The sequence below is a fragment of the Phacochoerus africanus genome, chromosome 4 (assembly GCF_016906955.1).
Source record: "Phacochoerus africanus isolate WHEZ1 chromosome 4, ROS_Pafr_v1, whole genome shotgun sequence".
Lineage (NCBI taxonomy): Eukaryota > Metazoa > Chordata > Mammalia > Artiodactyla > Suidae > Phacochoerus > Phacochoerus africanus.
This window is the reverse complement of record NC_062547.1, coordinates 17620944-17634434: the sequence shown is the minus strand read 5'-3', so window position 1 is coordinate 17634434 and position 13491 is coordinate 17620944. Positions and strand designations below refer to the sequence as shown.

General features: G+C 59.7%; 1 protein-coding gene across 12 annotated transcripts in view; it reads left to right on the top strand.

Moving 5' to 3' along the window:
• The window catches only part of DGKZ (diacylglycerol kinase zeta), a 41674-nt gene that overhangs the window by 22160 nt on the left and 6023 nt on the right, over positions 1 to 13491 (top strand). For 3 of the 12 annotated variants that reach the window (XM_047775875.1, XM_047775877.1, XM_047775878.1), the window contains exons 2-15: positions 7615 to 7723; positions 8007 to 8102; positions 8391 to 8468; positions 9624 to 9680; positions 10011 to 10079; positions 11182 to 11253; positions 11359 to 11475; positions 11578 to 11649; positions 11922 to 12017; positions 12192 to 12274; positions 12376 to 12436; positions 12526 to 12639; positions 12727 to 12867; positions 13283 to 13361. In XM_047775875.1, coding sequence (XP_047631831.1) covers positions 7615 to 7723; positions 8007 to 8102; positions 8391 to 8468; positions 9624 to 9680; positions 10011 to 10079; positions 11182 to 11253; positions 11359 to 11475; positions 11578 to 11649; positions 11922 to 12017; positions 12192 to 12274; positions 12376 to 12436; positions 12526 to 12639; positions 12727 to 12867; positions 13283 to 13361 — 1244 coding nt within the window. Of the gene's footprint in view, positions 1 to 1940; positions 2077 to 6567; positions 7324 to 7614; positions 7724 to 8006; positions 8103 to 8390; positions 8469 to 9623; positions 9681 to 10010; positions 10080 to 11181; positions 11254 to 11358; positions 11476 to 11577; positions 11650 to 11921; positions 12018 to 12191; positions 12275 to 12375; positions 12437 to 12525; positions 12640 to 12726; positions 12868 to 13282; positions 13362 to 13491 lie in introns of those variants that run through there. The other 9 variants (XM_047775867.1, XM_047775873.1, XM_047775876.1 and 6 more) reach the window with 7 other exon arrangements.

Below are 13491 nucleotides of genomic sequence, written 5' to 3'. Positions count from 1 at the left end.
AAAAGCACTTTTGTGACTGCCTTGCAAGCACTACTCGTCCCTTTTTTTTTTTTTTTGGAACATCATTTTCACTTGAAAGAACACCTGACAGGCCAAACCCTTCAGACTTAGGTATTTGGCAGACATTTTCTCAAAAATGAATGAAGTGAGCTTGTCATTTCAAAAACAATAGGAGTATTTGTTGCTATTGATAAAATTTGAGCTTTTGAGTGAAAATTACAATTTTTGGAAACCTCGAATCAACATCTGGAGATCTGCCTCAACTCAGTAAGCCAATATTTTCCAATGATCGATGTTTGATGTTGCAAAATTCAAAATACAAGATAGACCAGGGAAAAGTTCACTGATATCATTTCATATCCCATGTACCTTTAAAAAACTACCGCGTATCATATTTTGGTACAGCAGCAAGGAAGGATATCCACAAAAGCCTGAAAAGCCCCTTAAAATACTCCTTCCTTGGGAGTTCCCATTGTGGCTCGGCAGTTAACAAATCCGACTAGGAACCATGAGGTTTTGGGTTCAATCCCTGGCCTCGCTCAGTGGGTCAAGGATCTGGCGTTGCTGAGAGATGTGGTGTAGGTCACAGACACGGCTCAGATCTGGCATTGCGGTGGCTGTGGTGTAGACTGGTGGCGACAGCTCCAGTCGACCCCTTGCCTGGGAACCTCCATATGCTGTGGGTGCGGCCCTACAAAAACAAAAACAAAACTTCCTTTTCTAACTACTTGTCAGTGTGAAGCAGAATTTTCTTCATATACTTCAACCAAAACAGCACATCACCACAGATTGACTGCAGAGGCAAATATTAGAATCCAGCTATCTTCTATTAAGCCAGACGTTAGAGATTCGCAGAAATTAAAACATCCCACTCTCCTCGCTGCTTTTTTGTTTCAGAAGATATAGCTTGTTTTTTCATAAAAGTATGTTATTTATATTAATAGATAATGGCTTTATTGTTTTTAAACAAATTAATAGTATTTTAGACATTTCTGAGTTTTAATTTGTCATAATGGTAAATATTAATAGCTATAACCCCCACAAACAAAACCATTTGAGGGAGTTCCCACTGTGGCGCAGCAGGTTACCTGTCCACTATTGTCTCTGCAGCAGCACAGGTGCAACCGGGATCTTCTATATACTGTGAGTGTGGCCAAAACAAACAAACAAAACTATTTTGGGATCTTCAATGATTAAAAAAAAGAGTGTAAGGGGGTCCTGGGCCCAGGAAGTTTGAGAGCTGCCATGCTAGATAGACCCTAGGGGCCAGGAGTATGAACTGTGGGGTGGCATTCTGGGCAGTTTAGAGGTGACATGGGCTGGCCTCTCCTGGATCTGACAGGCCCCCTTGGCAGGGCTGGGAAACCGGGGACCCAGAGGCTCTGCTCAGCCACTTCTGAGCTCCCAGCAGTCAGCCCTCCACGAGCCTCAGGTCCTTGATGTTTGAGCTGGGACTGAAATGCCTCTTGCACAGGGGAGTACAAGCCTCCTGTCTGGCAGTGCTTGTGAAAAAGTGCTTTGTAAGTTGTGAAACACTCCACATATTTATTTTTGTGGTTATTTTATCTGGAGCCCAGGCTTAGCTGTCTCAGATGCTCTCCTCAGACCCTGGAAAACCTGTCTAGTGGGTGTGACAGGCTGTTGGGTGACCCCCATAGTTCCCCCCCCCCCCATCGCTGAGGCAGGGGCTGTGCTGTGACAGGTGCCAGGTGGAGGGGAGGCTCCTGGGCTGCTGCTCCGCTTGGCTCTGAGGACTTTGGGAAGAGAAGCCAGGAGGCAAGGCTCGTGCGCGTGTGGTGTGTGCTGCCCGCCCACTGCCGCCTGCTTGCACTGCTGGGAGAGGAAGTGCAGTCGGTTACCAATCGGGTTATTTTCATAACGGCTGTCTCAGGCTGGGGGGAGGAGGGTGGTGAGGGGGAGGGGGCAGAGGAGCAGCCACAGCGGTGGCTCACTCTCCAAACTAGGACTTGCTCAGCCAGTGGCCAGCAGCCCGGAGCTGGAGCCAGAGCCCAGAGCCGGGGCTCGCCCGCCCACGGGGACCCCAGCCCCCACCTGCCGCCCTGCCTTCCAGATCAGGTCAAAGGGGCTCCCCCCAACCCTCCCTTGCCTTCTGCTTCCTCCCTCCTGCATCTGTCTGGGTGGGTCTAGGGAGGAGGGGGTCCGGGTGGGCCCAGGCACCACCGTCCCCAGACGAGGCTCCTGAAGCTGATGGAAAGGGACTGGGAAAGAGGAGGCCCACCGAGCTCGGGACCCTGAGCCAGGCAGACCCCGTCGAGGTTAACACTTACTGGCCTGGTCGCCTCCTTCACCGTGCAGCTCTGGCCCACCTCTCCCCACTGTGCGGTGTGGTTTTGTTTGGTTGGGTTTGGTTATGGCAGGCCCCCTGTAGTGAGTAGAGACCTAGGAACTCTGCCTCGCCAGCCCCCCGGCAGGCCCCCCTTCCAGCCGTCCCTCCCTCCTTCCCTCAGACCTGGGGCAGGGGGAGCAAAGCAGCCAGAGGTGGCTTCTGACCAGCAGACCCTGGGAAAGCAGCACCAGGCCCTGGCCACTACGCATCATTTCCCAGGCAGAGGGGCGTGTGGGGCACTGCCCACAGCGTGGGGTGGGCACTCCAGCCGAATCCCACAAGGTGACCTGAGCGAGCACCTCTGGAGGCAGTCCCTGGGAGCCAGGCCTGATGCCAGAAGCAGAGGGCTCTCACAGCATGAGCAGATACCCAGATGGCTCTGGCTGCCAGGCTCTCTTCCTCATGTGGTGGGTGGTGGCCGTCCGGGGTACTCCTGCTTCCCTTTCTGGGTCCCCACCCCCACTGTGGGCAGAGACAAACCCCAAGAGGTGGCACAGTCCACACACCCTGGCGCTGCTGTGGGTGTGGGCTCTCCCATGCCCCTCCTCTCTGCCAGGTACCTATTGTCAGGTATTTTATACCAGAGTCTTAGCCGAACCTCCCTCATATCAGACCTTCCAAACTAGGTAGTATCATCCCCATTTGGCAGGTAAGAAAATTGAGACTCAGGAAACTTTGTCGATCAGCCCTGGGGAAAGCAATGGCAGATGTAGGAGTCCAAAGCCCGCAGGCTTTTCCACTTGAAACTGATATGGGGTGTGAGACAGTCTGGTGGGCTGGGAGGCCAGGAACCCTGTCCTTTTAGCCAGTAGCTGATGAAGCTGGGGCCCTCGTGTCCCCTCACCCCAGCAGCTGCCTTAGCCTTGCCGCTGCAGCCACACTCGCGGCTGTTCATCGAGGGCGTGTGGCCAGACCCCCCCCACCCCCCCCCGTCCGCATGTGTGTCTCCCCATAGCATCCTCTGTCCTCCCCAGGCTCCCATCAGCGGGCCCCATGAGTCCTTTCCCGCCCTGTCTCCTTCGGGTGTAAGAGGCTTCCCCAGCCCCCCACCAGGAGGCCGAGGGGCAGCCGTTTTGCTCTGCCGTTGGTGTCGGAACCCTGTGGGGCCTCCTCTGATGACCTTTGCACGTGTGGTATGTGGTATGTGGAAGGCGAGGGTGTGAGGTGAGAAGAAGCCGCCGCTCCGAGCTGCGCTGTGGGAAGAAACTCCAGGCCCAGGCAGAGGAAAGGCTGGGACAGGCCTGAGGCCAGGCTGGGCTTCTGACCAGACCCCGGAGAAGCCTCAGCAGAGATAGGAAGTCAGGAGTCAGGCAACTGCTGGCCAGAGGACAGAGGTTTCTATGGCGACCTGGGGAACAGGAAGCATGGGGCCCGGGGAGGGAGTGTTGGGAGCATGGAGGCGTGGGGGCCTCCTAGGAGAGCTTGTCATAAAATGTCCACTCAGCCAGCCAACAGCCTCCCTGGGCAAACGAGGAAACTGAGGCCTGTGAGGGAGGGGCTTTGCACATGGTCACCCAACCTCAGCCCGGCCTCTCCTGCCCAGCTGCCCACGCATCGAGGCAGCCAAGGAGAGCTCGGGCCATGCGCAGGCCAGGGCACGGGGGGAGCACCTATACGCTGCCCCCCCACACCCCATGTCGTGAGGGAGGGTACGGGCCACCTCTTCCTCCTGGTCCCTCTTGTGGGCTCTTGTCCAGCCCTCCCCGCTGCCCATGGTGCGCCTATCACCCCTCCCACCCCCCCCACCTCCCCCCGCACTGACTATGGCCTTTTGTTTTCTGAGTGACACTCGCATCAGGTGGTGTGTTCGGGTGACTAATCTCCTCCAGGCTGGGCAGCTGTCACAGGGCGGCCTGACCAGGCGGGTGGGGAAAGCCGACACCCTGGGGGAGCACTGGCAAGCCGGTGCCTTGGCAGCAGTGGGCAGCTGGGCCTTCAGGTTCCTCTTCCCGGGTGCAGAGCAGACCTCATGTCAGGCAGACCTGGGATCAGGTCCTAGTCCTGCCACTGGCCAGCTGTGTGACCTTGGAGCATGTTACTGTACCTCGTCAAGCCTCAGTTTCCTCGTCTCTGTAATGGAGCCGTTGGTCCTGCCTGCCTCTTGGGGTGGTGAGAGTGCTTAGCCCAGGTGTTGGGGTAAAGGGACGACTACTGCTTTATTATGGCTCCCTTCCTACCCCCGTCCCACCTGAGTGCCAGCTCCTGGCCCAGGAGGGCAGCCCCTGCTCTCCCTGTATCTCAGGTGCAGGCTTTGTCCTCCTCAGGTGGAGGCGGGTTCCAGCGCTGGCTCCGCATCGACCAGCTATGCACCTGAGCAGGTTACCTCCTTGCACGTCCTCAGGAACTGAGCGTGATGTGTGTTCTGTAGGGTGCTGCGGTTTATGAAATGGCACATGTTTGTAAAGGGCTCAGTGCAGTGCCTGACACGTGTGGGCGCTCCATAAATGTGAGCCTTGATGGTACTGATTTTTGGAGGGAGCCAAGAGCTCTCCTGCCCTTCTCCCTGTCACCGGCAGAGGCCGGGGACTGTAAGCGGCAGAAACCCAGAGACGGGCAGGCCTGAACACTGCTTCCCCAGGCGTGGCTGACTCCCTCTCAGTAGCCCTGCACCCATCCAAGGCCCTGGCCCTGACCCTGCCTGCCTGGACCCCCAGGGGTGGGGCATGGGAGGAGTAGGTGCTGGACATGCAGCCCAGGCCTGACTCCTCAAGCCCATCGCCTCCCACCATTTGTCCAGGGCTCCCACCCTCCAGGCCGAACTCCTGTCAGAGGCCCTTAGCGGGCAGAAGTATCTCCTGTCAGCCCCAGGCAGATGTCCTGTGACTGTGACTCAGGCCTCCCTGTGGCTGCCGGGGCCCAGGAGAGTACCTGATGGCCCCGGGCGCTCTGGAGGCATTGCCTCCCTGAAGGCCTTCCCCACTGTTAGTAAGAGGTAAGGGTGCAGGTGCTCCCAGTGGCCTGTGAAGAAGGGACAGCGGTGGGTAGGTGAGCTGGCAAAGCATCGGAGCCCATGTTCAGACCAGGTCAAGGGAGGATGGCCTGAGCAAGGGTGCTCCCCACACATCCTGCAGGAGGGAGCTCTGGGCGGCCCAGGTCAAGGTGCAGGTCACAGGCTCCCTCAGCAGAAGAGCTGACGGGTTTTCAGACATCGGCCAGCACTTTTCACACACAAATGTCCCTGCTGGGCCTCAGAAGGGCGAGACCAGTAGAGTGCTTACCGTTAGCCTCTCAGAGACAGAGCACGCGTGCCCAGAGCCCAGAGGCTCTCTCTTGGCCTCCCACACAACGTCCCCCAGTGGCTTCTCTCCCCACGCAGCCGCCTCTCTAGTTCTCTGGGGCCTTGATCAGGAGTTCCTGTTGTGGCACAGTGGAAACAAATTTGACTAGTAACCATGAGGTTACAGGTTTGATCCCTGACCTCGCTTAATGGATTAAGGATCCGACATTGCCATGAGCGGTGGTGTAGGGCACAGATGCAGCTCGGATCCTGCATTGCTGTGGCTGTGGTGTAGGCCAGCAGCTGGAGCTCCAATTCACCTCCTAGCCTGGGAACCTCCATGTGCCACAGGTGTGGCCCTAAAAAGAAAAAAATAATAATAATAATTAAGGCACGTGTCGGTTCTCTCCATTTCTGGTGCCACTCTCAGCCTGACTCCAAGGGTGGGATCATCTCAGAACTGAATTTCTCTTCAGAGAGCCTCGTTTTCTCACCATGGCTTGGTTCCTGCCACGTCGCAGGAGGGGACACCTCAGCCTAACCTGCCCTGTGTTGGTGGCACCACAAAGGCCCAACGAGAGGAAGAGCCTTGCCCTCAGTCTCTAGGCTGGCTCCCAGCTTCCAGCTTCTTTTTTCCTTTCTTTTCCATCAGCTTCTGGCAAGGGACCTGAAGTCATTTAGGCCCGAGCTCTGTGGATCATGGTGCCTGGACAGGGAAGCCAGATGGGGACTGGCAGCACTTCCCACCCAGCAGTCCTGGGCAGCACCGGGCAGGACTGGGGAGAGGCTACTGCGTCCGACAGAGCTGAACCTGGGCTCCCCCCGGGTCCTCTGGTTCCTTGAACACCCTGTTGACGAGATCGGAGGCCGTAGGCCAGCCCTCCCCCATTCCTCCCCAGTGTCCCCTCTCTGCTGAGGGCAGAGGCTGTGACTGGACTCCTGGGAGCAGGATGGGCAGTGGCCTGGCCCAGCTCCTGATGCTCCTGGTCTCTGTGCCCAACAGCCACCCTCCTGCCCCTGCCATGGAGACCTTCTTTAGGAGACACTTCCAGCGGAAGGCGCCAGGTCCTGGAGAGGGGCAGCGGCGGCCCAGTGGTGTGGGGCTGCCCACGGGCAAGGCCCGGCGCCGCTCGCCGGCCGGGCAGGCCTCCTCCTCCCTGGCACAGCGGCGCCGCTCCAGCGCACAGCTCCAGGGCTGCCTCCTGGGCTGCAGGGTGGGGGCCCGGCACTCAAGCCGCCGGCGCTCCAGCACCGCACCCCCCGCCTGCAACCCCCGCTTCACTGTGGATGAGGTGCCCACCCCGCAGCCCTCCACGGTCAGGGCCCGGCTTCTGGGCGCACCCCTGCTATTGGCCGGGCTCATGGGCATGGAGGAGGCAGAGGAGGGGGTCCAGGAGGAGGATGTGACCCTTACGTCATTGAGTGCCAGCTGGCCAGGCACCAAGAGACCAGGGCCACTTCTGCATCAGGACGCCCGGCCCCTGCTGCCCGTTCCCCACTGGCGCCGGCGCCGGGCCTCCTCCCACCTGCTGCCGGCCGACGTGGTGTACGACTGTGCCCTCTCGGGCCTGCACGGTTACTACCGGCGCCTCAGCCAGCAGCGGCCCTCAGGCCAGCATCCCAGCCCTGGGGGCCGAAGAGCCGCGGGCACCGCAGCCAGCCCCGGGATGCCCGCCCGCGTGCGCCCACTGTCCCGCAGGCGCCAGGTAGCCCTGCGGCGCAAGTCAGCCGGACCCCAGACCTGGAGTGCCCTGCTTGCGTAGGTATAGCTGCAGCCAGTGGGCAAGTGGTGCGGCCTCTGAGGGGCTGGCCTGAGGGTCCCCAGCCCGGGAACAACTCTGGGCAGTGCTCGGAAGGGCTGTAAGGAGGGCTCGGTTGCCTCGGAGATCCGTTCACGATCTTGGGCTGCAGCAGGGCGTCCTCTACCCTCCCTGTTGCCATCCCTGTCCTGACCTGGGGTTGAGGTCATGGCGAGGGCGGAGATCCCAGGTGAGGGGGGAGGAGGGAGTCTCCAGTGCTCAGCCAGCCTCAGCTGTCTCCTTTTCTGTAGGAAAGCCATCACCAAGTCGGGCCTCCAGCACCTGGCACCCCCTCCTCCTGCTCCTGGGGCCCCGTGCATCGAGCCTGAGCGGCAGATCCGGAGCACTGTGGACTGGAGTGTGAGTGGCCGGGAGCGGGGAGGAACAGGTGGGGAACCAGTCAGGGTTGGGGGTACTATGGGCAGCTATGAGAGGAGCCCCTGGGCCTGTGGGGTCAGGGCAGACCTTCTGGGGTAGCCACGTTTGAGCCAAGGGACAGTGGGGAAAACAGAACGGAGCAAAGTAGATTGTGGCTGCTGGAGCAGGTTTGTCTGGGAAGAGGGAGGGTTGGTGGGGCAGAGCAAGGGCCTCCTGGTAGGCTGGGCAGCCGGCACGCACGGAGCATGCTCCTCTCGTGGTCTAGGAGTCAGCAACGTATGGGGAACACATCTGGTTCGAGACCAACGTGTCCGGGGACTTCTGCTATGTTGGGGAGCAGTACTGTGTAGCCAAGATGCTGGTGAGTGAGCTCTGTGCGGCACACTGCCCCCTGGTGGTGGAGCCTAGTCTAGACTCCCATAGGCCAACCCCTGCTGACCCCAGGGCTGTGGCCCTTCCAGGGGAAGGTGAGAATGAGGCTCTACCTGAGCACCCTTGCCGTGGGGTGGGCTGCCTGAGGATGGCAAGAGGAATGGGGCTGTGTTCTGATACCAGGACTGGGGCTTTCCTAGTACACACAGGGCGAGGATTTCTCTGCCTATCCTGGGTGGAGTTCCCTGGTGCCTCAGGGACCCTCTCTTTCCTGCAGCAGAAATCAGTATCCCGGAGAAAGTGTGCAGCCTGCAAGATCGTGGTGCACACCCCCTGCATTGAACAGCTGGAGAAGGTGAGTGTGGTTGCTTTCCTGCCTATGCCCTTTGGGTGCTGAAGCCATCTCAGTGCACACACGTGTGTATCTATACACACATACTTGTGTTACACAAGCATCACCTGCCGGGGTGCCCCAGTGTGCATGGCAGTAAAGAGCCCAAGGACCCCAGAGCCAAAATGACCATGTTTTATTTGCCACTGTGTCCGCACGGCCCAGAACAAGCCTGGCACAGAGTGGAGATCATTGCCTATTATATTTGACAAGATGAAGTCATGAATGATGGCTGAGACACAATTTTATCAGCTCTCAAACTTACAGTTAGCAGGGGCCGTGCCTTGCTGAAGCTTCCTAACTCAGCTGTGTCTGGGCCAGTCCTGTGTAGCCCTGAAGCCTGGCTCATCCCGCTGCACGCTGCCACTGAGGAGACCTTTCCCCAAGGGCCATTGTCCTTGGTGTGTCTGCAGCTGGGGGTACACCTGGGCCGCATGCTTCTAGGAAGGGAGGTGGCAAGAATGCTGGGTGGGCGGGTCTAGGCAGAAGGTGAGAGGACTTGCCATGGCCCATCGGGGCTCCCTGGGCAACATGAGCAGAATCTGTAGGACTGAGAATGGTGCGAACAAGGCTAACATGGACTCCCCCGTCTCCTGACTGGTAAAGTGAGGTTTCCCTACAATTTTGCTAAGGCTGAAGCAGGGCCAGTTAGGAAAAGAAAAACAAATGTAGCCCCAGGCACTACAGACCCATTGCCACCTCCTAAGGTGAAAATTAAACCAGGATTCCACAAATGAGCTGACAATCTCCAGGGACCAGTCGGCAGGCAAGGACCCGGTTGCCTGCGTGTGTCTAAGTTGAAAATGCCGGCGGGTGAGGAAAAGCACAGGAGGCTCAACCTTGGTGCCCTTGTAGTGGGGGAGGTGGACACGGAGCCTGCAGTCCTCATCGCAGGAGAGTGAGCAGAGGAAGGAAGGATTCTGGCTAGCGGAGAGGAGTAGGGGTGCAGAAGGCCTCTGAGAAGAGGCGTCTCACATTCTTAGGGTTCCCAGGATGATGGGGGGGCTCTCCCTGCCTCACAGGGATGACTCTGTGTGACCTTTTCCTAGAGGGGGTGGCCGTGTGCCAGACCCCTCAAAGAGAGGTTCTGACATTTGGTGATCATTGCATGTTTCACAGATAAATTTCCGCTGTAAGCCATCCTTTCGTGAGTCAGGCTCCAGGAACGTCCGTGAGGTAAGTGCCTGGGGTAGTTGGGGCCCCGGGTTTCCTGCACTGTCACCAGAGTGCCAACCAGGGTTCAGCTCCTTCTAGGCTGTTCTGGGGCTCAGGACAGTACAGGGCCGAGGCTCTGAGGGTCTCAAAGGGGACGTCCTGGCTGGCTGGCCCTGCCTGCAGAGAGGGTGGGGCACCACTCACCTTCGTGCGTCCTAGGCCTCGCTGTCCTGCCTCTGAGCCCGAGCCCCCACCTCAGGGCCACGGAAAGAAGATTTCAGCCGCATCTTGCTTACACACAGGCAACCTTTCCCCCTCACTCACTCCAGCGGTGTGTCTCTTTCCCGCCAGCCAACCTTTGTGCGGCACCACTGGGTACACAGGCGACGCCAGGATGGCAAGTGTCGGCACTGTGGAAAGGTGAGGCCCCACCCACTTGCCCCGGGCCCTGTGGCTCCCACGCCTCGTGTGGCCCGTCCATCCCGGACTGCATTCCCAGAGTGCAGAGCTCACTGTCGGCCTGGCTGCGAAGCCCAGTTGGTTCCAGAACGCCCAGATCTCTGGGCTGAGCGGGAGAGCAGGGGGCGGAGAGCAGTGTGTCTGCACCGCTCTGCAGTCATGTGTGAACCCTTGGAAGGGCCCATAGACCTCTTCATTCATTAACTCAGCAGATGCATGTCGAGGGCCTGCTGGGGGCCATGCACCAAGCAGGGTGGGGGGTCCCTGTCCGCTGGAGGAGGGTGTGGCTTGCCGACAGGCTGCAAGGGGGTCCCTGAGCACAATCTGCAGCGGCCTTGGTTTTGGTGACCTATTCGTTGTTTGCGTCTTGTCTGTTACCTGAGTAAGCGCAGTCTCAGCGGCCTTCTCCCTGCTTCCTCCGTTCACTCTCAGTATCCAGCAGTATCGGGCACATAGTAGGCCCACAGTAAACATGTGTGGAATGAACAAGGAACTGAATGTGATCGGTACCATAAAGAACTTTAAAAGCGCACCAGGGGCCCGACAGGCCTGGGTCGGGAAGGAGGCATCAGTCAGGCAGATCACAGTACCACCCAACACTGTGACTTAACTTCAGAGCGTCCTGGACGCCTGGCTCAGCCTTCCTGCTCTAGGGACTGATTTCACAGTTTTTTTGTTTTTTAAAACATGTGCTCTGGGGGTTCCTGTTGTGGCTTAGCAGGTTACGAACCCAGCTAGTATCCATGAGGATGCAGGTTTGATCCCTGGCCTCACTCGGTGAGTTAAGGATCCGTGTTGCCGTGAGCTGTGGTGCAGGTCACAGATGCGGCTCGGATCTGGCATTGCTGTGGCTGTGGTGTAGGTCGGCAGCTGTAGCTCCGATTCGACTCCTAGCCTGGGAACCTCCATATGCCGCGGGTGCAGCCCTAAAAAGCAGCAATAATAATAATAAATAAATAAACGTGCTCATTGCCCTGGGTGGAGAGAGGCTGGTACCAGCAAGGGGTGGGACCGGCTGCCCTGGGCCCCGGCCCGGGTGCCCTCACCACCCTGTCCACCCTAGGGCTTCCAGCAGAAGTTCACCTTCCACAGCAAGGAGATCGTGGCCATCAGCTGCTCCTGGTGCAAGCAAGCAGTGAGTGCCGCTGGCCCACCCTGCAGGTGTCCCTGGGCTGTGCTGGGTGGGGGGCCTCACGTCTCAGCTGGGTCCGGCTCAGCAGCGCCCCCCACCCCCTTCTAGTACCACAGCAAGGTGTCCTGCTTCATGCTGCAGCAGATCGAGGAGCCCTGCTCCCTGGGGGTGCATGCCGCCGTGGTCATCCCCCCCACCTGGATCCTCCGTGCCCGCAGGCCCCAGGTGAGCCTGCCTGTGCCCTTGACCCCACCCCCGCCACACGTGGGCTCTGCCACCTACCCAGGGCCACCCGCCTTGTCACCAACAAACCTGCTTCCCTTGCAGAATACCCTCAAGGCAAGCAAGAAGAAAAAGAGGGCATCCTTCAAGAGGAAATCTAGCAAGAAAGGGCCCGAGGTTAGGCCTGGGGCCTGGGGGCAGCTGGAGGGGAATGGGAGAGAGGGGCCCACCTCTTGGAGTGCTGAGCCCTCTGGGCTGATGCAGCAGCTCAGCCACTGGCGGGTCGGTTTGGGCTCTGGGGCCCTGAAGAGGGTGGGGGTCAGATCCAAGTGGCCGCCCCGCAGCCAGGCCCTCTGTGAGGTCTGATCTGGAGGCAGTACGCAAGGGGCCCTGCTGAGAATGGGGAACCCACCTCCAGGAACAAGCCATATGTGCTCTCTGTGTCTCAGGAGGGCCGCTGGAGACCCTTCATCATCAGGCCCACCCCGTCGCCCCTCATGAAGCCCCTGCTGGTGTTTGTGAACCCCAAGAGTGGAGGCAACCAGGTAGGCACAGCCCCCCATCCGTCCTTCCCGGGGGCCTTCAGAGAAAACCTAATTCCGTCTCCACCCTTCACCCCTTCCTGGGCCTGGTTCCCACAGCCACGTGCTTCTCCACACCTCCACCCGCCACCCCTGACTCCTCCTCCCTGTCCCCTGTCACCTCCTGGCCTCCCACAGGGCGCCAAGATCATCCAGTCCTTCCTCTGGTATCTCAACCCCCGGCAAGTCTTTGACCTGAGCCAGGGAGGGCCCAAGGAGGCGTGAGTACCTGCCAGGGAGCTGCGGGGGGTGGCGGTGAGGCCTTGCCTGCTGCGCGGGTGCAGCAAACGGACCCTGACTCGTCCCTGTCTCCTGACCCCAGGCTGGAGATGTACCGCCGGGTGCACAACCTGCGGATCCTGGCGTGTGGGGGCGACGGCACGGTGAGTGCTCCTGCTCCTCCCCAGCCCCGGCCCCCACCCGGCCTGGCCTCGCAGCTCTGATCTGACTTCCTCTGGCCCACCCCCTCCAGGTTGGCTGGATCCTCTCCACCCTGGACCAACTGCGCTTAAAACCGCCACCACCTGTCGCCATCCTTCCCCTGGGCACTGGCAATGACTTGGCCCGCACCCTCAACTGGGGCGGGGTGAGCCCCCCGGGCCGGGAGCTGGGGTGGGCGGGCGGCGGGGGAGTCCCAGCCCCAGAGGGGCTCATTCCTGCCTCGTCCCCTCAGGGCTACACGGATGAGCCGGTGTCCAAGATCCTCTCCCACGTAGAGGAGGGCAACGTGGTGCAGTTGGACCGCTGGGACCTCCGGGCTGAGCCCAACCCTGAGGCAGGGCCTGAAGAGCGTGATGAGGGCGCCACTGACAGGGTGGGTCAAGGGCGGGGCCGGGGTGTCTGGGATCAGGGGATGAGGACAAGCACCCCACCTCACAAGAGTTGTCATCCAGCCTCTGGCACATGGTTACTGAGTACCCGCTGCTGCTGGGCCGTTCTGAGCAGCGAGCAGAACCAGGTCTCGGCTCCATGGAGCCCCCACAGAATATGGCCCGTCGGGGAGGAGGGTGGTGGGGGAAGCGAAGCTGGGGAGACAGGGCCAGCAGGACACAGGGTGTGCTTGTGGGGGGCCCTTAGCAGAGCCACCCAGAAGCTGCGAGAGCAGGGCCTGAGGCCGCGGCAAAGCTGGGGAGGGGGAGGCGATTTCTTGGGGGTGTAACCATGTGGGAAAGGGTTGCCTCTGGGAAGGACTGGGCAGCCCTCATGTCGCTCTCTCGGCCTTTCCCCAGCTGCCCCTGGATGTCTTCAACAACTACTTCAGCCTGGGCTTTGATGCCCACGTCACCCTGGAGTTTCACGAGTCTCGAGGTAGACAGCGTTTTGCTGAGGAGGCCTTGGGAGGCCGGGGAGAGAGGGTCACAGGAGGGTCCCCAAGAGAACCAGACTTTATCTCGTCCGTAAAAGACATGCATCCTCAGCCCTCCCTCCCTAGCCTGGG